At 54.5% G+C, this 24,953-nt stretch overlaps 1 protein-coding gene across 2 annotated transcripts in view; it reads right to left on the reverse strand.

The window, feature by feature from the left end:
• Window positions 1-4,349: 4,349 nt before the first annotated feature.
• Window positions 4,350-24,953, reverse strand: part of CNTFR (ciliary neurotrophic factor receptor) — a 212,237-nt gene continuing 191,633 nt past the window's right edge. For both annotated transcript variants that reach the window (XM_037374450.1, XM_037374448.1), the window contains exons 7-10: window positions 20,182-20,345; window positions 8,439-8,619; window positions 6,473-6,617; window positions 4,350-5,567 (exon numbers count right to left, since the gene is read on the reverse strand). In XM_037374450.1, coding sequence (XP_037230347.1) covers window position 5,567; window positions 6,473-6,617; window positions 8,439-8,619; window positions 20,182-20,345 — 491 coding nt within the window. In that variant the 3' untranslated portion in view covers window positions 4,350-5,566. The remainder of the gene's footprint in view (window positions 5,568-6,472; window positions 6,618-8,438; window positions 8,620-20,181; window positions 20,346-24,953) is intronic.

The following is a 24,953-nucleotide window of genomic DNA, read 5'->3' on the forward strand; positions in this document are numbered from 1 at the left end:
GGCTGTCACAGGTCCCTGGCATGTCACCTCCTGGGACTGTGGCTCCTTCCCTCTTTGCTGGTGCTTTATGGCAGCAATTGTCTCTGTGGGGTGATTCACACATGGGTCAGTGACTCTGCCGGGGTTCATGCCCACCAGGTGTCAGGAACAGGGAAACCTCCCCTAGGCATGTGGGAATGTCCCAGTCCAGCCTTGGACAAAACTGAGATGTCTGGAAGATGCTTCCAGCCTGCAGGAGGGCACTTTGCCACCCACAGGAAAGGCTCCTCTCTGCACCATCTTGTTGTTCAAGGAGATTTCCAGGCTGTAGGACAGATGATCTGACAGCAGGCTGGTGGCTGGGCAGGGACAGGCTGTCTTGCGCCTTTGAACCACCCCTTCCACCCTGGAAGGGGGAAACCTTCCTAGGGACTATATGACACCTTCTTGGAAAGTAGTCCAAGTCCTTGTTGGCCATGTCCCCTTGGCCTGTCCTCCCCCAGGCTGCTGGAGGAGACAGGAGTACAGTCCCTGATCACTCCTGGAAGGGCATAGGAAGCACGCTGTTCTCTCCCAGCACTTAGCAGCTTCCCTGGGAACCGTGCAGGAAAGAAGAAGAGCCCAGACTTCTGGGAGACACTTTCATTTCATGCCTAAGCCACTACTCTGCTGCTCAGCCACATGGCTCCATTAAGTCCCCTTCTGACTGTCTTCTTTCCATCAATCACCCCGTCTCCATGAGCAGCCCAGACACCGGATCTGGGTTATAAATAAGACAATCAATCAGTGATGCTATTAGATAAACAGAGTGGCAGAAGCCAAATTAATGCTTGGCTTTTTCTTGAAAGAGAGGAAAAAAAGAGTCAATTGCTTATTAGGGGACCCTGGTGTGGTCTGGCCTCTGTGCTGCAGCTGCCTTGGGTGGGCTGCGCTTGGCTGCTGTGTCTGCGTGCAGGGAGGTTCCAGCTGCTGTGAGCAGATGGTCTCTATGGGCCACCCTGGACAGAGCAGGCAGGGGACTGGGGCAGACTGGAGGTGGGCAGGGAGGTCACAGCACTGGGGAGGTAATGGGGAGCTGGGAAGGCAATGGTGGGTGCTGCCTATCTGGCAGCTGGGGGTTGAGGAGATGTTAGAGCTCTTCTAGCGGGGAGGGAGGGCATGAAGCTGCAGGTGGAGGTGTCTGGGGACCAGGGACAAAGTGCCAGGGCAGAAGGTGAGCCATTCAGGACAGAACTGAGGAAGAGAAGCATCACTGCTTTGAGGCTGAGAGTCACTGCTCTGAGGCTTTTTGAACAACACATACCCTCTTCTGCAGAGGCATAAGTCCTGATCTGGAGCCACCAAGGAATAAGATGGTCCAAAGCGGTCCTTTGCAGTCTTCCGTGACTGTCTGCCAGCTCTCCTTGCTACAAACTTCTGCCTTACAGCACTGTGGGGATGCCTGGGACTCTTGTAACACCCAGAGACCCCACCTGCAGCTCTGTCCACTGCTCTGTGTGGTGGTGGCTGACTCACTCAAAGCTCCAGGGCTCATTCCTGCATCAGTGGTAGTAAGCAGGAGCCTTTCCTTATGGTGGGACCCTGGTGTCTGAGGCAGGATGCCTCCTGCCACCGCAGAAGAAAGTCCTGGGAGGAAGGCTATCATTTGCCAAGGGCCTCCAGTGCTACATCTCTGTACAGGAGATGTAGGCATTTTCTGAACCAATACCCTGTGGTTTGGGGTGGGCTCTTATGTTTTGCCGGACTTAACACCGTTACAGGTTGAGGACTGGGAGAGGCTGGGCTCCTCCAAATCAAGCTGACTTTATTTACATCCTCACCCCTTGCAGATGCTGCTCTCATCCTGGGGATCACCCTTCCACCAGCTCCTGATGCTCTTGCCTCCACCTCCCACCTCTCCCTGTTGTGATGGAGGAGCACATTTGCCCCTTGGGGAGGAATTCTGCTCCTGTGCAAATAAGCAACAGCTCTCCTTTGCCAGCTGGCTTGGTGGATCTCACCTGGCATTTCCACCCGGCTTAGCAGGATGCTCTCATGCTTGGGTCTGGCTGTGCAGCTACCAGTGCGCCTACTCAGCAGCCAAGCCTGCCTTCACACGTCTCTGCCTCTCTCCTCTCACCTGGGACTAGCGCTCTGCCAGGGCCAAAACACACAGCACCGTGCCTGCTGATCCTTCTTTACCCACCGAAGTGTGGTGCCCCATCAAAGCCCAACCACTCACCCCTGTCAGCCTGATTTGTGATAAATAAACTGCTTATTTACAGCTGGGGGCTCCAGACTCCTCGGAGGCTGGTGTGGGAGCAGGGAGCTTCTCCGACTATTGGGTCAGGAAGGATGAGGTCTCTGCTGGCACCCATCTCAGAGAGGGATGCAGGAGATGCAGGGATTCAGACCTGCTCCACTGCTCAGCCCATTCTTCAAGCAAGGGGGCTTTCTGCTTCCTACAAGGCTTTGCAGCCAGGAAATAGCTCCTGCTTTCCAGCCACACTTCTGATCCCTTTTGCAGAGTCTGGGGAGCTCAGCAAAGACTGCTCTTGCATCAGCAGCAGATGAAAACAACACGTAAGGTGGGATTTACTGACACATATGTACTGGGAAGATGCAGGGACCCATTGCGCCCGGCTGATGTATTGGATTTCAGGTTATGCGATGCACAGGTCTCTCTGAGTGCTGCAGTTCCCCCTTTCTTCCTGTATGGATTTATACTGCTAAGTGGATGGATTTTCTGCTTGGCAGGGATTCTCCCATGGGACCTTCCCCAGTTTGAAACATCTCTGCACATCTGTACGTAATATCGCTGGGGCACTTAATGAGTGGGCTTTTGTGACACCTCTTGCTTTATGGACTGCCACTTAATCTGGCCAGGTACTGCAGAAGGGCTGACAAACTGCATCCTGGAGCCAGGCCCGGGCTGCATGCCAGCTGCTGGAGGGTGCCCAGGACTGCATGTGAAAGCCACTGTTCTTGGATGGCTTCTCATGCAGCTGCCCTGGGCAGTGGGAGCACTGCTCCCTCAGTTCCTGAAACAGCTTGAGAGGGACAGGTTTCCTCTGTTTAATAACTTGAGATAGTGTGCCTCTGGACCTCGCATGGAGGTCCTGGGTGGAGATGAAGGCAATCTGTCTGTCTGGGATGCTTCCCCCAGGCAAGGGCTTCGCCTGATGTTTTCATCTCTGCTAAGAGCTGTCCCTTCCCCCTGCCCCAAAGAGCCATCTGCTATGGTAGATTACTCTGGCTTTCAGCACTGTGAATCCATGATTAGTGCATAATTAATTATCAGATGTTTTTAACACTAATGAAACATTAATAAATGATGGAGGCATGTTGTCTGGTAATGGAACATTAACCAGTGAACCAAGCCAGGACGCAGGGCAGCACTGCTGCTGGCACAGCCAAGCCAGAGGCAGGGCTGCATGGGACTGAGCTCTCTTCTAATAAAGCCCCAGCACAGTTAAAATCACAGCCAGTCCCTGGTGGGAGCTAGCAACAGGCTTGGTGCTGCTTTCAGACTTTGCAGAGCCAGGGCTGGTGCTCCTTCACCTCCACCCTTCCCCCCACCCACCCACCCACTCATCTGCCCATCTGTCTGTCTGCCCATGCATCCACCCATTCTTCCATCCACTCCCATCTCCTGACTGGAGAGGTGCTGTTGGGGTACTGGGCAGGTAATTTGCTAAAAGATTGAGCATTTTTCCCCCTGGCATGAACTGCAGCTTAATGACATCTCTGCCTCGGTGCTGACAGGCAAGGCACACGGGGAGAGGCCAGCCCCTGACACAGCATGCTTTGGTGCCCCCATTGCCTCTGTGCCAGGTCCCTGTGAGCTCTGCCCTGACTGAAGTTTAATTCAGAGCATCTGGGCAGTGGCATTTTCCTAATGTGAAATTATTAATCAGACAAGGAAAGTGCATTAATTGTGATGACATGCTACATCCAGCCTCCAGGCTGCAGTGGGGCACAGGCAGGTCTCCATCCTCTTGCCTGCCGGAGGGATGTCAGGGTATGGCCAGAGCTCAGGGACACATGCGACCCCTGAGGGCATGTGAACAGTGATACGTGGCACCTCCCCATCACAGCATGGGTGCCACATAGGGTGGTGAAAACCATCTCCTTTACATCACCAGGGGTCTCCAGGGGTAGGCACCCCCACACACACGTTCTCAGGATGTCCCAAAGGCCAGTTTTTGGATCCCCCATCCCCTTGGGGAGGCAATGCTATGGCCTCAGGCCCCAAGGCAGGCTCCAGGGTCTCTGTGTCCCCCTCACTGCCATCCCCACATCCCCATCACAACCAGCACTATGGATGAGAACAGGCAGCCAAATTCACCCACACCCGTCAGAGGGGAAATAACACCCAGAGCTGCCAGTCATCATGAAATGATCATTTAATGAAGACGGTCTCTCCTGGTGCATGTGTGTGTGCGCGTGTGTGTGCATTTTGTCTGTGTGAGCTTTTTTTTATCCCCTCTATTATTTCGGTTTTTTTGATTCTTTTTTTTTTTATATATATACATCTATAAAAAATTCAAATACAGCATGTCAATAGTGGGTATACTAGGACGTACGGTATTAAATACTGCGCATGGGTCCAGGCAGGGGCAAGAGGAGGTGTCTTTACAAAACAGGGCTTGGGGCAGGATGGGGAGGAGAGCAGAGCAGGCATGGGGACAGCCGAGGACAGCGGGGAACAGCAGGGGACAGGTCTGCAGGGCTTCAGCTTTAAAGGCAACAGCAGAGCTATTCTGCTTTTGTTGGAGAGTGAGACAAAGACGTCAACGGGGGGGGGAATTCCCTGTATCCAACATGGTTAAAAGTTTGGGGGTGATGTGGGGATGGGGTTGGGGGCAGTGAAGAATCCTGCAGGTTGCCGGGGGGGGCAGCCAGAGGGGCAGCTCTCCCAAGTGCTCAGCAGGGGCGGGGGGGGGGGGGTATCGGTGTTTCCTTTTTTTTTTCATTAAAACCCTGCTAGCTCCCTGCTCCCCACCACACTTGTGAAAGCCACCAGTTCTTCCCTCCATCGTCCCCTTGGAGGGGACCAAGACCCCCCACCCATGCACCCCTCCAGATTCACTGCACGGTCGAGAGCTTGGGGAAGCGAGTCCGGTCCTTGGGGAACCCCCTTCTGCCAGAGGAGGGTACAGCTGGGAGCATCATTCCCCTCACCACCACCCCCATTTTCATATCCCCTTTTCTCGGTGCGCCGTCACTCTCTCTGTCACCCATCTGGGCAGCGGGGGCGGCGGGCACGTCTTTGGCATGGGGGGGTTAGCTGTATGAGTGGGGTCCTCAGCTGTGGCACAGTGTCCGGGCTCGCTTCGCCTTGCTGGGAAAAGAGGGGCGGGGATGGGTGGGACAAATGCGTCTCCTTGCTCCGGGCTGGGAGAGAATTTCGAGGCTCCCCAGGGGACGGCAGCAGCTCTGTCCTCCTCCGAAGCGATGGCGAGAAGCGTGATACGTCCTCAACGTGTGCAAAATCGAAGAGATAAGAGACTCAACCCGGGAGGGGGGGCGACAAGGCGAAGGTGGTGGTGGTGGTGGGCAGTGGGAAGGTGTCTGCGCTGGGCTGCGATGGATGGACAGACGGGGATCTGCGAGCACAGAGAAGATAGGTCACTGCTCCAGCTCCAGGCTCAGCTGTGCCCAGCCACCAAGGGGGACACACCAAGCAGAATTTCACCTTTTTCCACAGGGAAATTCACCCCTTCCTAGAAGCCAGGTGCCTAAACACGTCACCTCCACCTCCTCCTCCCGGGGCTGGACCCTGCCCATCCACCCCTGGCTGCGTGCCACTGCCTGTCCCCTTGCCTCTGCTGACACCACATGTGGAGATGACACAGCTGGAGGGGAGCACAGGACCCTTTGCACACATGAGATGCCTCACGATGGCTTCTTGGGCACTGAAGAATGGGTGGCACGTCCTTTATCCCCCAAAGTGACACATGTGGTGGCTGCCAGGATTACTCCCCCAGTCACTGGGCAGAGCGGGTACAGTGAAAGGACAGGGGGGGACATGAGACAGCAGCCCTGGCCTGGAGAGAAACAGGGCATTTTGGGCTCTCCAGGCTGCCAGCTCCATTCTAAGCCAAATGCATCTTTGAATTGTATGAGCTTGGACAATTTTTAGTCTGTCACTGTGCAAAGGCCTTAGATTTCCATGTGGTTTTAAAATACCAGCAGTGGAGAGGGGAAAGGGCTGCTGAGAATGAGGCATCAAAGACTGACCCCTTTGCAGGCTTTGCAGAAAATGTTTGAAAAGCCATTTTTGAGATCTCCACCAGAACATCCAATCTGGATAAGCAGCCAGATTTGATGCATTTACAAAAAACTGCAAGAAACCCCAAAATGGCTCTTTTCTCAGTGCCCTTCACCCACAGCCTGCTTGGAACATCCCCTTCTCAACCACACTGGAGTCCCTGGGGTCCCCATATCCCTGCCCCCACCCTCCCGGCATCCACATCCCATCTCTTACACTGCCAGTTTGGGACATACTCACTAAATAAAGAGGACACCATAGGCAGCCACGACCAGTCCAGCTGTCCAACACACTGCCACGGCCCCGCTGCCCACCACAGCCCCCTTGTCGCAGATCTTGGTGGTGGGGGGCGGCATGAAAGAGGAGGTGCTAGCGCTTGTTGTCTCTGCAGGGAGGGAAAGTGGATGGCAAAGGGAGCCCTGGTGCTCCGGGTTGCATCCTGTATGAGCAGCTCCAGTCCCTGGCCAGTGGGGACATGGCATCGCCCCATCCCAAAATCGCCCCTCCCAGTGCCATGCCAAACTAGGGCTGTGGTAAGGGGATGGGATGGTGAACCAGGGGATGGTATGATCCATGAGACTTTCCTTGCTCTAACACAGGACCCAGTGCTTGGAGAGGCTCGCACCACCAGGCAGAACTGGGCATCCCGCCCCACCCCGCCCTGCTCAGTCAGGCTACTCTGTTCATTAGCTCTGTGGGAATTTTGGCTAAGAAGTCATGATGACATGGCCACAAGTGCTCAGCAGAGAGCATCCCTTGCCCAGGGAACATTCCAGACACGGCTGAGACTGTGGGGCTGGTTTGCAGGGCTTGTCCTCCTCTATACAGGATCAGACGGGTTGTCTGTGTCTGCAGAGGGCTGCAGGATTGCAGGGAAGGCTTGTATGGGCAGTCAGGCTGGGGCAGCTCTGGTCACATGCAGAGGGTCTCAGAGTGCCCCCAGCCAGACAATCTTTAGTGGATGCTGGGGGCCACAGGTGTCTGCCTCAGCATCTGATTTCAGACTCCACTGAGGTGTCACAGCAAGGCTTAGCCCCAGAGCCAGGCTGTCCCACATCAGCACTTCATGGCTGCAGCCAGCTGCATGCACAGGGACATGTGTGCGAGGGACACCTGTGTGAGGGACATGTGTGTGCCTGCACTGGGAGCTGGTAGGCACCATGGGAAGTGGTTTTCGCATTAGCACGATGCAGGGGGATATAGAAGTGAACCCAAAATTCTGACACCAGCACCCCTGCAAGGTGTGCCTGCACTCCTTGTGGGGATTTACCCCCTGGGGATGAGGGGATGCAAATCCCCATTGCTGCCTGAATCCTCAGGTGCTTTACTGGGTGCTGTTTCTGCAAGGGAGTGTGCCTCTGTGTAGGAGGTACCACCACCCACCAGCAGTGGGGCTTGCACATACTGCATCCCCATGCAGAGAGCATCCCCAGGGCCCACAGAGGTTTGTGCACAGTTCTGGCTTGCACCCACATGCTGGGGTCTGCATGCACAGATGAGGTAGGGTTTGGAGAGTGGGGGCACTGAGCACCCCCCACCCCACATGGACACCTGGCCACCTCACACACGTGGCCCCAACTAGAAGCCTGCTCGCTGCCTGCCTGCCTGCACACCAGCCAGTGCTTCCCCCCGCCTCACTGCCGGTGCCAGCCGGGGGAACTGGTGCAGGGTCTGCTCCAGCCCTTCTGGGAAATGGAGGGCTGATAACACCCATTTGGACACAGTCCCAGCTCTTTCCTAGAAACAGAGGCTTGTTAACTCTGTGGCTTTTATTTCAAATTGGCATCACTCCGAGCCATTGTGTGGGGTCAGAGGTGTGGAGGGGATACAGCTCTCCAGGAAGGCTGGCAAGGGGCAGCGCTCCAAGGAATAATAATAATAACAGCAACAACAACCACCACCACCAAATCTCAGCCTTGTCACACCCCAGGAGTCCTGCAAGGAGGATGCTGGAGCCAGGTGAGCTGAGTCAGCACCCCTCAGGCCACAGTCGCACCAGCTGCCAGGGCCATGGGTGGGGGGAAAAGGTAGGGTGAAGGGCTGCGGCATCCCCGGGTGCTGGGGGAATTTCCTTGCCTGGGGACAAAACCTGCATAGAGCCGGGGGGGGGGGGGGGGGGGGGGGGGGGGGCGGGATCCTCAGACAGGACTCATGGGCTCCCCCTGCTATGGGCACAGCCTGTTTGTACTGGGAGGGGGGCTCTCACCTGTGACCTGGGCCTCCGTGGTGAGGTGCTTGGGCTCCTCTGTCCAGGGGGTGGCATGGACAGCCACGCTCCAGTCACTCCATGTGCCGATGTCATTGTCTTTGGCTGCCACCTGGATGATGTACTCCTTGCCAGCGTAGGCATCTGTGATGGTGTGTGATGTCCCATCTGAAAGCTCAACCTGAGGGCAGCGGCAGTGAGAGGAGGGTGGTCAGAGGAAGCCCCAGCAATGGGAGGCATAAGATGATCAGCATGTTTAGCTCAGCTAAGGGATGACAAGACTTTACCAGCACTTTGGGAAGTGCTATGGGGTTTTTGGCAGAGGCGTGAGCCCCCGACAGGGATGCAGGGGGAGAATGCTCTAGCTGCAACTAAGCCGAAGGGCTGGTGAGACCCCGTCCTGCTCCCAAACTCACAGTGCTGGAGTGGAGCAGCTTCCTCTAGAGGTCACCAGAAACTAGCAGATACGCGGGTGGGCTTGCCTCGGACATGTTAGCGTGGCTGCGAGCAGACATCCAGGGCAGTGGCTGGGGTGGGTGCACACGCTTTCTGGACATCACTGCCAGTGCTTGGGAAGAAGCTTCCCCCACCAGCAGATCTCTAGCCACCCTGCTCCTGGTCCTACGGGTGTCCCACCGGCTTGGCTTGCATCCCTCTGGCTGGGTCCTTGGACAGCTATCAAGCCACGTCCAGCTGTCTTTCCTTCCTAGAAATATTCCCTCTGTACTATTGCTGCTGCTGCCTGGGCCATGGCATGTCCTGCCATCCTCCTGGGGACGTGGCTGCTGGTGCAATGGTTTAACCCCAGGCTGTGTCCAAACCTTCTGGGGATCTCTGATCCACTGGGAGCTCGGCTAATGGACAGGCGGATGCAGGTGTTCAGCAGAAATGCACGCCCATCACACAGACACCAGTGAGCAATCACGCCTGTCTGACAGAGGAGGGGGGCTCAACACCCGGATGACCTTCCAGGGACTGAACCAGGCTTGGCCTCAGAGTCCTTAGGGTATGGAGGGGACCACAGCAGGAGCATCCCACAGAGGCAGTGTGGGAGATTGCCCTCCACCTGCCTCTGAGGCTAAGGACCAACACACTGCCAGCTTCTTTCCCCCTCTCTGATGCCTGTGCATGGCATGGGGGGGGGCATAGGGCACCCTTTGTCCTTCCCCTGTGCTCTGGCTGACACAAACCACCTTCTCTCCAGACACATCTGGATAATAAAGATGCTGGGGAATGAGGAATGGTGTGGGTCTGACACAGCCCACCTGTGAGTGCTGGTGCCCAGCCAGGGGCTCATACTTAAGCAGAACAAGTGACACTTCATGGGTAGAGGGAATTTCATGGTGCAGCCTGCATGGGGACCTCCACATCTCCCCAGCCACCCAGGAGGTCAGCCATAAGATCCCACTGCCCCAGGGAGCACCATCAGCTGAGTTTTATTAGAATCTCAGTTCAACAACAGGAGTAAGATGGAGCCAGACTTCTGCCTGGTCCTTGATCACATCCCAAAGCCCAAAGTCAGAAAAGCTCCACCATTGGGACGCCCAGGGATACCTGGGCCAATGCACCTGCAGGATGAGGCTGCTCTGGCACTGTGTGCACACCAGGGACGGGTGTGATAGCCTGGCCAGCAGGCAGTGTGGTTAATCTCATCACCTTGCTGCTTGCAGGGTTACCTGAAAAGTAGGAACCCACTCTGAGAAAGTCCCAACCTTTACCCAGTCCCCCCAGTACATCATGTGCAACTGCCTAGCACAGATTTAATCCCTTTGGCATACAAACCACAGCCCCCCCCTGGCTTTTACAGCCCCTCTGGGGGATCCCTGACAGGGAGGGAGGCACTTTTACTTTCTTGCTCTGGGTGACAGTCTTCCCTTCTCTATTCCCTCTCCCAGCAGCACACCCAGCCGGCTGCTTGGCACAGCAGGGCCCTTGGGCTCTGAGTTCCCAGCTGCTCACACTGCCCAGCCTGAGCCCGGAGAAGCCCTGCATCTGGAGCACATCTGGAGGCAGGCCCGGATGGTCCCCCCAGCAGCCGTCGGGGAGCAAAGGGCCTCCTGTGAGGCGCAAAGCTGCTACCAAACCTCAGCAGGTGAACAGCGCAGAGAAAGGCATGTGTCTGCCTCATTGCTGCAGATTTTGGAGCTGGACGGAGGGAGGCTGTGTCCTTCCTCTCCTCCCACCACCAGCTTGGGCCTGACACCCACAGCGCTGGTGGGATGCAAATGGTTGATGCCTGTGGCTTCACTGCAGGGCTTGTGCCAAGCCAAGACATGCCTAAGCCCTAAACTACCATTAAGCAAAAGCACTGGGACAACTGGTCCCTGAGTCCATCTCTACCATCCAGGGGACACCTTCCCACCGCACTGGGGGTCTCACCATTGGTTATGACCCACTGGCATGAGGGCAGCTATCTGGGGGTCTTGCCAAGGGCATCTGAGGTCAAAGCCTGCTCAGAGGGAGTGTGGCATGGGGGGCAGTGACCTCAGGGGCTCTTTGCAGGGTCTCCTTGAGCTGCCAGCATGCCAAAAAGCCTGAGAGCAAGCCCTGGGTCACAGGTGCTGCCTCCTGTCCAGGTAACAGGGTCAGGCTTAGAGCAGTCCTGTTTAGCAGCTCACAGATCCCCAGCAGAGTCTATACCAGGGAGGTAGCTGCTCCTATCCTGGGGCTGGGCACAGCCCATCCTGCAGGAAAAGGGGTTTGGACCATTTCACTTATGGGACAGGTGAAAACTGAAATCCTGTAAGGTCTGGGCAGAAGGGAGGATGGGGAAAAGAAGATGAGGAGAATGCCAGTCCCTCCTGCAGGACATGGCTGTGCATCCTCCAATCCGCTGGGGGTCTTGGCTGAGACACACCCCACGAACCTCACCAAGCTCCAGCCTTTCTCAGCCAAGGACCAAAGCCCGAGCTGGATCAGGTCCTCAGAGGTGATGGGCTCTTGGCACCCACTGCTGCACCCAGAAAAGCTGAGGAGAATTCTGCACCCTCTTGTCATAGGGACACACCTTCATGGCCCAGGCATCCCAGGATGGGTTGGCAGGACAGGAGACCTGCCAGGCTGTGAACCACCTGGCCCATGCAAAGAGCCACACTTGGCAGAGCACCTCCCCACAGCCTTGTGGTGCGCTGAGGCTGTCCCTGCCACCCAGACCCTGGGATTCATGTCCCTGCCACCAGATCCAGTTACTGCTCACAGGCGCACTGCCTGCAGGCACAGTGGGGTGGGATGCACGTGCAGGACCATGCACGCCACACAGTGGGGACCCGCCTGGATGGGATCACCCCAGAGCTCTTTGGTGGCATCCACCAATTTGGATGGCAATGCCAAGGTCATCAAACTCAGTTAATTCCTAATGACAACTAAATTAAATGAAACCTCACTGGGTGAGCTGCCAGCCCCCTGCAAGCCTGTTACTCCCAGCTTGGCATGTGCTGGGCCAGGGGTGCCTTGGAAGTAGGGAATGGGTACAGGACTTGGAAAGATGCTGGGGTTATCTAGCTGGTGTGTGGTGCTCTCTAAGTCTTTCAGCATCTTCTGAGCCCCCCTGGCTGCTCTCTGAGCCCTGCAGCAAGCAGGCTGCATGCAGGCTGGCCTCACTGGCCTGGCCAGGCTGGTCCCACTGGCCTGGCCAGGCTGCTGCTCCATCCAGAGCATTTTCTCCAGCCCAAAGAGCTGTCCCAGCTGAGCACTTCCCCTTGAGAGCAATTCCCTCCTCTCCCAGGCCACAGCCAGACTGCAGCTGAGTGTTTGCAGATGGGTGGTCGAAGGCACAACAGGGTCAAGGCTGTGCCTTGCCTGGAGGGGGATATTCTCCCAGGACCCAGGCTAGAAGACCTGGAGGACCTTCTCTGTAGGACCTGGGAGGATGCTGCCCTAAGCTTCTCTTTAGACAGCAGATGAAAAGTGAAGGCATAGATGACAGCACTCATCTGGCCCCACACACATGATCTCTGCACGCAGCACTTCTGACTGGGCAGCTGGGGGACACATCCAGTATTTGCCATGTGGGTGAGAAAGTCCCTGGACGGGTGCCCATGGCTCAGCACAGAAGTGCAGCAGCAGATGGGAAAGCACGTGGGGACTGGGTCCAGCAGGACATAGATATGGAGAGCTGGGGGGGTTGGGGGGACACTGGGGAGGTCGTGGGGAACGGATGGACATGCAGCATCAAAGGCAGAAGGAGAAATTCCTTAATCCGTTGATTAAGTTGAAGGAAGGCTGCACATGGTAATTTTTTGGCTAGGGGGGTTCTGCGTGTCATTGCCTGCTTTTGTGCACCTGCCAAAAGCCACTCCGGCTGGTTGTGAAGCACCACCCAGATTAATGAGAGATCAGTAGCCAGTGCAATGCAGAGCTATTAGCAGAGAGAGAGAGAGAGAGAGAGAGAGAGAGAGAGAGATGAAAAAAAGCCCTTGAACCCAGTAATGCAGCTGACAGCTTGCCGACGACAGTGTGGGCTGGGATCCCATTCCCTGCCATGGCCACATATCCCATCAGCCTGCTTGGAAAGGTAACGGGGCTGTCAAGGGACACCCAGTGCCCCACTCACAGCCACAAGCACCAGGATAAGCCGAGGGGTCAGTGCCACATGGATGGTATGGGGACAGACACCCAGGGCAGGTGGAGGGGAGGACTTCCCAGCACTCAGCTTTCCCCCCGTCTACGCTGGTCCTCTCTGCACATGTGCTAGAGGGCTGGGGACATCCACAGCAGCCATCCACACCAGGCATGGAGCAGGGGACATCTACGTGCACCCTTGTCCCAGTCCCTGCCTACAGACTGGTGGCAAGTGCTCGGCACAGCAGGAGTTAAGAAAGCTATGCCTCACTCTGGGTTCTCCCTGCTCCTGCTGCCCCCAGCCCACCCTGCTAGAGTGCCCCAGCAGTAAAAAAGGTCAATGTGCTCAGTTCCCACCCTAGCTCGGCTCCTGGTCCAGCATGACCAGGTAGCAATTACTTGCAAGCAAAGTGATGCACAGGCAGGTCTGAAGCCCAGATGGCATTTGGAAGGTGATGGGGGAAAGAAAACCTCAACCCTCCCTGCCCCAGCAGCTGGGCTGGGGGCTGGCGTGTGTTGGAAGGAGGTGGAGGGAGAGAAGGGGGGATCAGATGCCTCCTCCTCTGCATCCCACATGAAAATGTGTTTGCCAGCTCCCCTGTGGCGGCAGTGGCTCTGCTTTCCATTTCTTGACACTTTCCTGCTCCCCAGCACGGCTCCCAGTGTGGGAAGGGGATGCTCCACTGCCGTGAACTAGCAATGTGGGGATGGGGGGGTTGGCAACCCAGTGGGCTCAGTTTCACAGCCTCTTTTCCCCACTTGTGGCCAGATCCTGCCATCTGGCTGCAAATGAGTTTTGCAGGGACTCATGCTACACATGTAGCTGCTGTTTCAGGTGCCTTCAGTCCCAGTGATTGCAGGGGGATCATGGCAGGCTCCCATCTGCCCTGGGGAACAGGCTAAACCAAAAGCAGGAATAACCCCCAAGCAAGCCACCATGCCGGTGGGAAGTGCAGGAGGATGGCTGCAAGCAGCCACTGCAGCGCACAAAAAGACGTCGCCAAATGGAAAAGAAATGTTTTCCTTTTTCCCTTTCAAAGCCATGTCTGGAGAGTAAATAGGTCTGACATTCATTACTAATAAACGAGCCCCCACATACCTCCTCCTTCCGCAGTGCCGCAGGAATCAGTTGGGCTAACCCCAGACAAAACTTTCTGCCCAGACTCTGGAATAACTAAAAGGTTGGGGAAAGTGAATGACACCATCCTTATTTTCTGCCAGCTGGGCAGTGGAGAAACCCAGCAGGGTCTGAGCTGTGGTCTCTGCTGTCACACCCCCACAGCAAAAGCTGCTGTGCTGCTGCTGCACATAGCTCATCCCTGCTGCCGGTCTGGGAGGATGTGTTATCACAGGGCTCCTCTGCAGCCTGGGTTGTGTCACACCAGATGTGGCTGAATGGCTCCCTTCTGGCTTAAAATAAAGACCATCTTTGAAAGCAAACATGTAAGATCATTAATAATGGGACTTTTTCTCCGGATGCGCCGTCCCCTCCTGCCAAGTGACAACTGGCAGAGCTTGCTTTTGCTTGCGGCTGTGGGGAAGACGGGACCAGGGATGCTCGGGGTGCTCAGCACCAGCTCTAACCCTGTTTAGTGCTGGCATCTGCCTCCCACAGATGCATTTACCATGCTGATGCAGTAGGCTGGCAGTGAAAGCAGATAGGTGCAGCTTGTGCGTGGACATCACGGGGCAGGGGCACTTGCCTGGCATGGTCTGCACGTGGGCAGGAAAAACTAAATTTGATGGTGCCATCCTACCTACGTGTATCTGTGCAAGCATGCAGGTGAGTACACGCACACAGGTGTGTGCATTAGTGCCCTGCAGCTTAGTTGCACCTTTACGGCTGCCTTTGGAGGCCTGATCCTGCCAGGTGCTCAGTAATTTTAGGTCTGATTTCTAGCTGTTCCCAAGGGGGATGAGAGCACCCAGATACTGCCAGCCAAGGATCCAGAGCCCAGCCCCATTCCTGGAGCTGGGAGAGATAGAAAAGGTGATTTCTGAGCATTTCCCACCTCCATCCTCCTCTGGGGCACCCTCTGCTCCAGCACTCCCTGTCCCATGCCATGCTGCCAGTGATACAATTACAACCTCAACATTTTGCTCCCACCTATTAATTTCTTTTTTTTTTTTTCTTTTCCTTCTTTTTTAATCACTGACTTTGCAGCCAGGAGGAAAAGGGAGAGAAATGCTGCAATAAAAGTTATCAGGCGTGAAGCTGTAACCAGGCTTGCTCAGGGTGACCTCCCTGCCAAGGTCGCCTTGCAAAGAGGGGGAGCGCAGGCAAAGCAGCAGAGTCATAGGGACGGTGCAAATGGGTGCCCAGAAGCATGCCCGCTGCAAAGTGACATTGCTGTCACACCGGTGGGGACACAGCTGCAGATTGCGGTAGCACTCATTGCCTTCCCCAGCTCCATCCCTCCCCCTTGCCTGTTGCTGGCAGGATACGCACTAGCACACACCCTTCGGCTAATTCAGGCTGCTGCACCAAGGCAGGAACTTCCAGAGACTGCCTATGAAATTCACCTATCTGACTGAAAAATGTTGCTTGGCCTTGGGAGATGAGCCTGAGCCCACCTTGGCAGCCACCCCCTGACACGAGTGATGGTGACCAGCCCAGTGGACCATGCCTTCCTCACACCAACAAACCCAACCACTAAATACTTGGCAATACCCACAAATTGCCCATTCCTGTCCCCAGATCCCCATCACTTGCCTGGATCAGAGCTGCTCAGCAGCAGAGCTGGCAGAGATGCCTGCATCAGGGGCTCTGTGGCCCCAGCTACTAAAATCCCAGGATGATGGAAGCACCTCTGTTTGCTTTTCTGAAGAGGGATGTTTCCAGCCTTTGCAAATGCTTTTAGGCATGGCTCTAACGCTTCCAAAACAGAAGACGAAGGAGAGAACCCAACCACATTATTAGCTTTAAATATCTCATGACCTTTTACTGCAAATCTCAAGATTTGAGGCACAGCCTGCCTCACGGTTCGTTAACATTTCATGTTGTCAGCGCCGCCAATGGGTTCAATTAGACTTTGTGATGGCATCTGCAAATTGCTGGCAACCTACTGGAGGAAATCCTCCCTTGGTCTGGCCGCCAGCTCTGATGCTGCTTAAGAAATACCTTCTGAGCCTTGCCATGCTCCCGGGACGTGCACCGAGCAGGTCAGTGCTGAGCACATGCAAAGCTCCACCCAAAAACTGGGAAAAGGGGAGATCCTGCTCCAGCAAATGCTACAGAGTGGGAGCAAATTGGGTGCAAGACGTGCCCTGGGCTCTGCAAAGATGCTCGGGATGGCGCCTGGCCACCCCCCTGCATCTAGGGGTGAGCGTGCAGACGTGCTTGCAGGGAGATCACATGTGTGAGCATGGTGATCGCTGCTGTTGCGAGTTAACTGAAGGAGCCTGTAAAACCAGAAACAGGCTATTAGCAATCCATTAGGAAAGGGTATCCAGTTCCAGCCTAGGTAAGCCATTAGAGGAACATCTGAGAGCATTAGGAGAGCTCGCTTGGGGCCAGGATGGGGCTATAAAACAGAAGAGGAAACCACGCTAATCTGGCTTGAATTACAAACTTAAAAGCAGGAGAAAAATAAAGGATACCCTAAACATTTAATGTTTTATATTTAGGAGACAGAAGGAGAGATTCTGCCAAAAGAAGAGAATAAAAAACCTGTTTAGGCTACAAATATCCCGTCTTTCTTTTGGCAGCAGAGAAACCACCAGCACCTCTTCCAGAAAGGGAGGAGCATGACTTTAAAGTTGCTTGAGATTCAGAGCGAGCTCAGTGCTGGCAGGGCTGAGGGGAGTCGGTGGCCACCCGATATGACATGACGTGTCACGTCTGCATCCTGATCAGCTGGGAAATGCCCGTGTCCAGGTTTGAGGAAGCTGCTATGAGGTGGCAGGATAGTGCAAGAAGCATCTAGCACATGCCCTACCGCACACTCATGTGGAAACCCATCATCATCATCTCTCCATAATAATTCCAAGAGCACATCATCATAATTCCCACAGCAAACTGCAACACGAGAGCTGCCTAGTGGCCTGAGCAGAAAGGCACTGCTGAGCAGGGGAAAGGGAGAGCAAACGGCATGCTATTGCTCAAACCCACCTTTGCCAAGCACTGGGAAGGGGATGAGGGCATACCCCCAGCTCTGGGTCAGCCCCAGATGTAGCAGGGGGGGTGCTTGGGCCAAGCATTGCCTGCCTCTCTCTTGGGAGGGGAACTGCATTTATGGCTAGCTTGTGTAGTGGTGGTCTCAGTAAGATCCACTACTCCTGCCACGGACGGCTTCATCTTCTGGTGCCAAGGCTGGCATTATTAAAATCCTGAAAGGAAAAGCCTGGGAGAAAGCAGATGCTGATTGAATCAGGCCCTACGGTATTCAACAGCTCGACATCCATCTGATCCTATTAGTGCTCATTCGGTCCTGCCTGCCGAGGTGCTGTGCATAAATCAGACCCTGCAAAGATAACGGGAGGTGGAGGGAAGAAAGGGGAGATGCTGCCAAGAAATGCCAGGTGCGAGCACAGCCTGCATGGACATTCCAGGCTCTGGGCAGTCTCCTGTGCTCCCGTGTGGGTTTGCTCCCACAGGGATGTTGGGCTTCCCACAGGGCTGCCACAGGGGTGGCAGGAGGTGCATGGGTGAGTTGCCACCAGGACAGGGATGGGGATCAGTGTGGGAACCTTGGGCACACAGGGATGTGCCAGAGCATGATGTTATCCAGCTCCTCCCAGCTGCTGTCGGAGACTTCTCCTGCCAGACTCCCAAGCTGCCCCATTGTCAGCAAGCAGGTTGTATGCAATTACTTTTCCATGCTGGCAGCCAGTGGGGACAGCAAGAGCTAAGACGGGGGCAGCTTGTGGCAGGAGACCTTCACCTTGGCAAGAATTTAGACATCCCCATGCAAGCATGGCATGTATGACCACTGCATTCTTTCTCAGGGCATTTGCCCCTTCAAGGAGAGACCAACACCACCACTGTAGGACAAGCTGGATGTTAGAGCTAGACTTAGCCCTACCACACCATGTCCTTCCCTTTCCTGGCTGGATTTGAGGGAATGGGGACACCCCCCAAGATGCCCACAAGCAACAGGTCAAGCAAAGCAGAACGCAGTGTGGATTGGGCATGCTCCCAGCATGCTGGCATTGGTGAAGTTCATTTTTGGGTGCAAACCCCTGCATTTGAGCCCAACTGAACTAAGCAGGCTGAGCACACCAAGGGGGTCTGGGGTCGGAGCAGCTCCAGCTGCTGCAGCACTGCCATCCCCTGGTGTTTGGGAGCTGATTGAATTAGACTTTGCAAATAATTCATCTGATGAATAGTGGCAGTTTTCCTCAAATCATCCACAAATCAGATTTTTCATTACCCAGCTGGCGGGGCAGAGTCAGAAAACAAGGCTGATACCTTACTCGCTGAACGCTTCCACTTGCTCACCAAGCAAATTGCTCCCCAGATGCACTTCTCCATCAGCCAGTGACAGGGTACATGCCTCTTGCAAGGGGATATTGATTAAAAGAGGTACCCAGGAGTGCCGTGCCCTCCCAGAACACAGGGACATGAGCCCTTCCCAGCCTTCCTTGTACCCACTCTGAGGGCTGGTACCTTGAGCTCTCTCCATACCTCAGGGTATCTTTAAATAGGAGAAATCAAGTTTTTACTGCCCTAGAACTGCCTTTTCCAGTCAGGGTGGCCCTGCCACTGGTGTCACCAACACCTCCATGTATTTCCCACCATTTCTGCCTGCCTGAGATCACTCAGGGAGAGGCCACACTGTACCCGCAGAGGCTCTGTGGTGAGGGGACTGGCAGGGCTTGGCCTTGCAAATATAATACCTAATATCCAGTGATGGAGGGACCAGGCACCCTGAGGGTGTCGAGGCAGGAGGCAGCGCACTGGCTCTCTCATCATTTTTGGGTGCCAGCCCCTGCATTTTCAGGGTGTTTGGCTGGATCAGGCTTTAGCAGTGTAAAAACATCAGCTTTCCCCACAATATTTTCACACCTTGAAAAACACTGATGTTGTGTTTGATATTTCACCTTTTTTTCACAGCTTTTACAATTTCAGCATTTCTCCTCGAAGTGAAAAAAAAAATATCCATAGCAAATTAGTATCCAAACTCCACCTCTGCATTCTCACCCCTTCGGATGCTCTGTGGATGCTCTCCTGCTCCCAGAAGGGAAGCAAAGGGCAAAGACACAAGCAGGAAAACCCTCTCCCAACCTTTCTCTGACTTTCAAAGCCATGAGCAAACACTTCAATCTGAAACACAACCTGTGGTGTTGCCTCAGCAAAAAAATCTAATGAATGCAAGAAGGAAAAGTCACCGAGGCACTGACATCTTGCAGAGACATGAGAAAAGCTTCTCATCCTCTATCTCAGCTGTTTCTCCCTCCAGGAAGAGCTGGCTGGCAGAAAACACTGCTTGGCTCCACAACACAGGTGAGCTCTCTGGGGACTGGGTGCTGCATCCTATATGTCGTCTTTTTTTTTTTTTTTTTTTCTTTAGCAAAATGCTTTATCAAGAAAGGCACCTAACTGGTTTTCAATTGGCCCAGCTTGGTGCAGAGGGGATGTTGGATGGGCCGTGCCAGCATTAGCAGCACCTCTCCTCGAGCATCAGATTGCTTTCCTTCACAACTGAGCATGCAACCAGCACACAGAGGGAAAAAAAAAAGCCCGTTCATTATCCTCCTGCAGCTAACAAATGAAATCTGTCCTCCGGGCTGCCAAGGATTTCACTGACTGGTTTTTTTTTTTAAAGAAACAAGAAATAGAAGTAAGAAATACGATAAGATCGCAGCAATTGCTCCGTGACTGTGCTCTGAGTTACAGCAAGTGGTATTTTATCTTCAGTTCAAAATCTAAATGTGGCAGAGGCACATTTAAATGTGGTGACATTTATATTTTAAATGCCTTTTACATCTCGCTGGCAGGTTTTATATAGAACATATGTATGGAAAGTAGATAGGGGGCCATGGATGAAAATGCGGAGTGGAGAGAGCGTGCAGAGCCATTTGTAGGCAGAATGTGAGTTAAAAGACGAAGAGGAAGAGAGAACAGAGGAGAGGCAGAGAAGGAGAGGAAAATGGTCCCTGAGCACTTGTTCCCAGTGCAACTTGTTCCAGAACACCAGCTCCTCCCTCTCCCTCCCGTCTCAGCCAGCCCAGCACTGCTTACGTGTTGCCACTGGTCCAGGATGAGGGGCCGATACCGCAGGAAGAACTTGAGTGGGAAGGACTCAGGGTCGGGCCAGGATGAGGGGTTTTGCCATGATACCTCCAGCCTCCGAGGGTTATTGGGCACGGGTTTGGCCACCACACTCTCCGGAGGGTCTGGCTTTACTGGAAGAGAAGAGCATGGCTGGTAAAGCTTTGCCCATGGCACCCTTCCTCATACCCCTCAGCACAGCTGGCTGGGCTTTGCGCCACGTGCTTTCCAAGGGGAGCAGCCAACATGCAGAACACCCTTTTACCAAACTAATTGGATGCAAATCACCTTCTCTTGTGCAGGTTAGTGGTATGGCTGTCCTGGCTCAACATAACCACTGTCAAGGAGGTGCTAGGCTGGAGACACACAGAAACAACCTGGTGAGGGCAGAGAGCATCCTTCCTCTCCAGGGCTACTTGGGACACAGTGAAAAGCCCACCAAGCCCAAACCCTGACTTTTCCTTGCACCTCCTGATTTCTGGGAGTCTGACCCATATTCAAACCTGCTTACCTGACAGTAATGTGGCACAGGTTTAGGGCTGGGGTTTTGGGGATTCAAAGTACTGGCACATCATATTTGCCAAGGGTGAAGGATTGCTGTGGTCACCTTCCACCCCAGGCATCTCTCTCTCAGCCCTGCTCTGCTTTTGTGATACGGGAATACTTTCTTACTACCTGACTAGTATTTAACGTGAATATTAATTGGCTGAGAGCTATGCAAGGTGCTTTGAAGTGCAGTCACTTTTAGAGTGCTGGGAGCAAATCACAGACCGGCTGTGATGAATGGCATTGCCTGTTGCAGAGCAAGCCTTGCTCCTCGCCAAGGGTTTGCTCAACTCCCAGCAGCTAGAATTCCCAATTTGCAATAGCAAAGCTACAAAAAGACTGAGATTTGGGTACACCCACACTTCTCCTTTTCTCATGGCCAGGAAGGAGCTGGGCATGTGGAGCTGGGTACACAGCTGTGCCTGGGGTGGAAGAGGGGTCTTGGTGCAAGATAAGAGGAATAATGCACGAGTCCTGGGAGGGCTCTTTAACACCCTTCAAAGTCCACGTGCAGGCCAATGGATCCCTCCTGGCCTGAAAATCTCTGCATTGAGTAATAGTTCCCTGGCTTTGACTGCCTCAAGCAGCAGCTTGCAAAGATGCCAGCATCAGACTCCACCCCAAAGCACAGAAGAGGGATGCTGAGGCTGTGGGGAGCCGCTCTCCACCTGGCAGAGCTCCTGCCCTGCACTCAGACGTCTTCTCTCTATGCTGACCTGAGGGATTCACCTGCTGCAAGTAGGTAATTATCTACACATGGGGTTCACATTCCCTCGAGACGTGGTGGTGGTGGTGAGCTGCTCCCTCGCTAGCCTGTGCGCCCTGCTGCCTGCATCCCTGCCCTGTGTACGGAAGGCATCTCTCCTTCTGCTTGAAGCTGTACGGGACCAGGCACCGATGTGGGGCCAGCCTGCTGCGAGTGGAGTCACGTGCCATCTCTGCTCCAGGATCATGGTGGCATCACAGCAACTATCCCCAGGAAGACACCCTCCCTGCACCACCACCGCTTGCTCCTCTTAGGAGAAACCAGCCTGTGATGTGTTCAAACCCACTTTCTCGGCCATGGGTGAGGCAGAGGAGGGCCACTGAAAGGAAGCCCAGCCACCTTGGTGGGACCCAGTACTGGCCTTGTTCCCCGCAAGACTTAGCCTACCACCACCTCCCTTTCCCCAGCCCTCCTGCTCAGCACCCTGGCATACACCCTGCTGAAGTCCTCTTTCACTGTCATCCTTACCACCACCCCAACAGCTTTTCCTGCCTCCCATTGCCTCCCCTCTGCTACGATGGGTGCAAAGAGGGCTGGATGGCTTCCTCCATCCCCACTGCACCCAGAGCTCAGAGCATGCTCCTGGAAGCTTGGGGAGCGGCTGGTGAGCAAGCACCCATGGGCCTGACCACGGGTGCACAGTGCCACATCCCGGCTCTCATTGACCCCTCTCTGCAGCAGGACAGGATATAATTTTCCATTCACAGCTTTATCCTCGGCAGGAGGGATGACTTGCTGGGGCTGTGCCGTGCTGAGCTACTCCAGATGGCTGTGCAATTCCTCTGCTCGCTTTGAATCCCCGGGCTCAGGCTGGACATCAGCTTCCATCGACGGGGTCTTGGAGTCCAAACGCATACGGAAAAGTATAAATCCAGTGCTGGCTCGGCAAGCTTGGTTTGCAAAACAAAAGTCTGTTCAGCTGAACGAATGCAGATGACTGTGAACTGTGGCTCTGCAGTGAGCAAGTCAGAAGGAAAGTGCTGGGCTGGGGATGGATGTGATAGGGTACTCCCTGGGGTAACACAGGGAGCCTGGCCCTGCTTTTTGGCGTACCAGCCTGGAGCCATGGCAGAGGGATGTTTAAATGTGGTTGTGCCAGGCAGGGCACATGTCCTTGGGCAGCAGTAAGAGATGCCACTGTGGTGTGCTGGAGGAAAGCAAAAATAAGAAAAGGTGCCCTGATGCTGGGGTGGGAGTCACCTGCCTGTTTTGCAGGGGGCTGACCCCCAGCCCTGCTCCTGGGGGTTGGAGGCTGTCCCTGCCTGGCTCTGAATGAGCATGGCAGAGCCCAGCCATCGAAGGCAGCTGTGCTCTCAGCTGCGGCAAGCCTTCAAACAACACTGTGGGTTAATGGGAAAACCAGCCGTCCCTGCTACCTCCCTGTGTGTCCCCCTATCCATGGGACTCCTGCCCAGGCTAGAAAGTGCAGCAGTGCCAGCTCCTCCAAAAGCACAAAGCCAAAGCTGTTCCTGCCACGTCCCTCCAAGGTGGTGGGGATGCAAAACCCAGAGAGGGAACTGCACTTCTGGCAGCTGGTCCAGCAAGGACAGTACCTACATCTCTTAGGACAGACCTCATTACACTGTGCTCACCATGGGAAACATCAGGGTGGGTCCTGCAGGCACCAGCTGAGGAGCAAGGGGAGACAGGCCATATCCAGCTCCCCCGTTTCTGTGTATCCTTGAAGGAGACCTTTATCTTCCACAGCCTCCTGGGTCCCTGCTCCACACACAGGGATAAGCACTCCTCCTTCCCCAGCCTTTGTCTGCCTCCATTTAGCCCACACATGGTGAGGCAGGGGCTGTCTGGCCATACATCAGCCAGCATAAGAGCCCTGTCCTTAGCAGGGCCTGCAGGCAGTAACGTAATAAAAGCAATAATAGTAATAGTAATGGACGATAGGCATTAGGCTGAATACTGGTTAAGTGGCTACAAAACCAGACGTAATATTATCGTGCAGAGCCGAGGGAGCATCATCAGACATTCCTGGGAAGGGGACTTGGCCAGGAGGCGACTCACAGCCTTTCCCACTTGGTTTTTGGCTGCCACGTCCAAGGAAGGGCTCAGCGTGCAAGAAGAGCTGCGGAGCGCGGCTTTTCCTAAAGGCTCTGCATGCTCACGCTTTACTGCAAGTCTTTAGCTATCCATCACCCCTGGCTGTTGTTAGACACATCTTGAAATGAAGCTGGTGGTTCAGAAAGGCAGCTGAGACCCTGCAGCATGGAGGGGCCTGTCGCCCATCCTGTCTCTCCAACGAGCACTAAAATGGATCCCTTGCGGCCATTAAATATCCCCTGGCATTTTCGACGAGCAGAGGGATATTAAACTCCATGTCTTAGCCAAATGTCAGTCTAGGTAATTTAATTCTGCCTCCCTAAGTAGTATGAATTGAACTGACCTTCTGCCTAGGCAACTGTATACCAGTGTTCAGAGACTTTGAATTTCATACAGACATAGGCACGTTTGTCCTCATACAGCCCCTGTGAGATGCTCTGTGTCTTGATCACCCCAGAGCTGGAGCTGGGAGAATCAAATGACCTTTCAAGGTCACACAAGGGATGGGTGACAGATCTGGGGAAGGTCGCCATGCCTACAAGGCCTTGTCCAAGGCTGCCTTCCTCCTTCCAATGCTGTGCAACTTCTCTTGCTAATTTGCCCCAGGCTCACATGAAGAGAAAGGTACCAAGGTGGGATGCCAGTGTTGCTGCATGATGGTGATGCCCCTGCTTGACAGGGTGATGCATGCGCCACCTACCTGGTTCTTGGGCTGAAGCACAAGCAAGGAAGGTGGAGTTATGTTCTGGAGGGCCACAAACGTTCCCATACTGTTCCAGCTGTCACAATGGAGGTGGCAGCTCCTGATACACCACCTCACTCTTCCCTGGCACTTTCCCCTGCCTCCAGGCTCTCTCCCACCCAGCTCCTCCAGCCCTTTTCCCACCTCCTCCTGCCTTGGGTTGGAGCCCTGAAGTCTGCAAGGCTTTGCAGAACCTTGCCCTCCCCATGTTCACCTTTATTAACATTGATACCTTTGCAAAAGATGTAGTTATAAAAACAATTTCCAGGAGCAGGATGAGGAGGAAGGCAGCCCAGATCTCCTCTCAATGAGAGATGAAGACCAGAGGGCCGGAAAAGCTTTTTCAGTCATCATTGAAAATGACAATGTGGGGTGACCTCTCACAGCTGGCTGCTAATAACCAGCACAGCATGACTACCATCAAGGCATGGGCTCAGGATAGCAAAAGAAAGTATCAGTCATTTTCTACTGAATTAGGGTCCCTCCTCCTGAGCAGCCAGGGAAGCATTTTCTGCTGGGGGCTCCAGGTGAGGAGGAAGGAGAGAGGAAGCAAAACCTAAGGAGGTCATTCCTTCCCAGGGGGCTTTTTGTGCTTGCTCAGGCTGGGTGGGTGGTCTGACCCAGCAGTGGGTC

This window comes from Falco rusticolus, chromosome Z (assembly GCF_015220075.1).
Source record: "Falco rusticolus isolate bFalRus1 chromosome Z, bFalRus1.pri, whole genome shotgun sequence".
Classification (NCBI taxonomy): domain Eukaryota; kingdom Metazoa; phylum Chordata; class Aves; order Falconiformes; family Falconidae; genus Falco; species Falco rusticolus.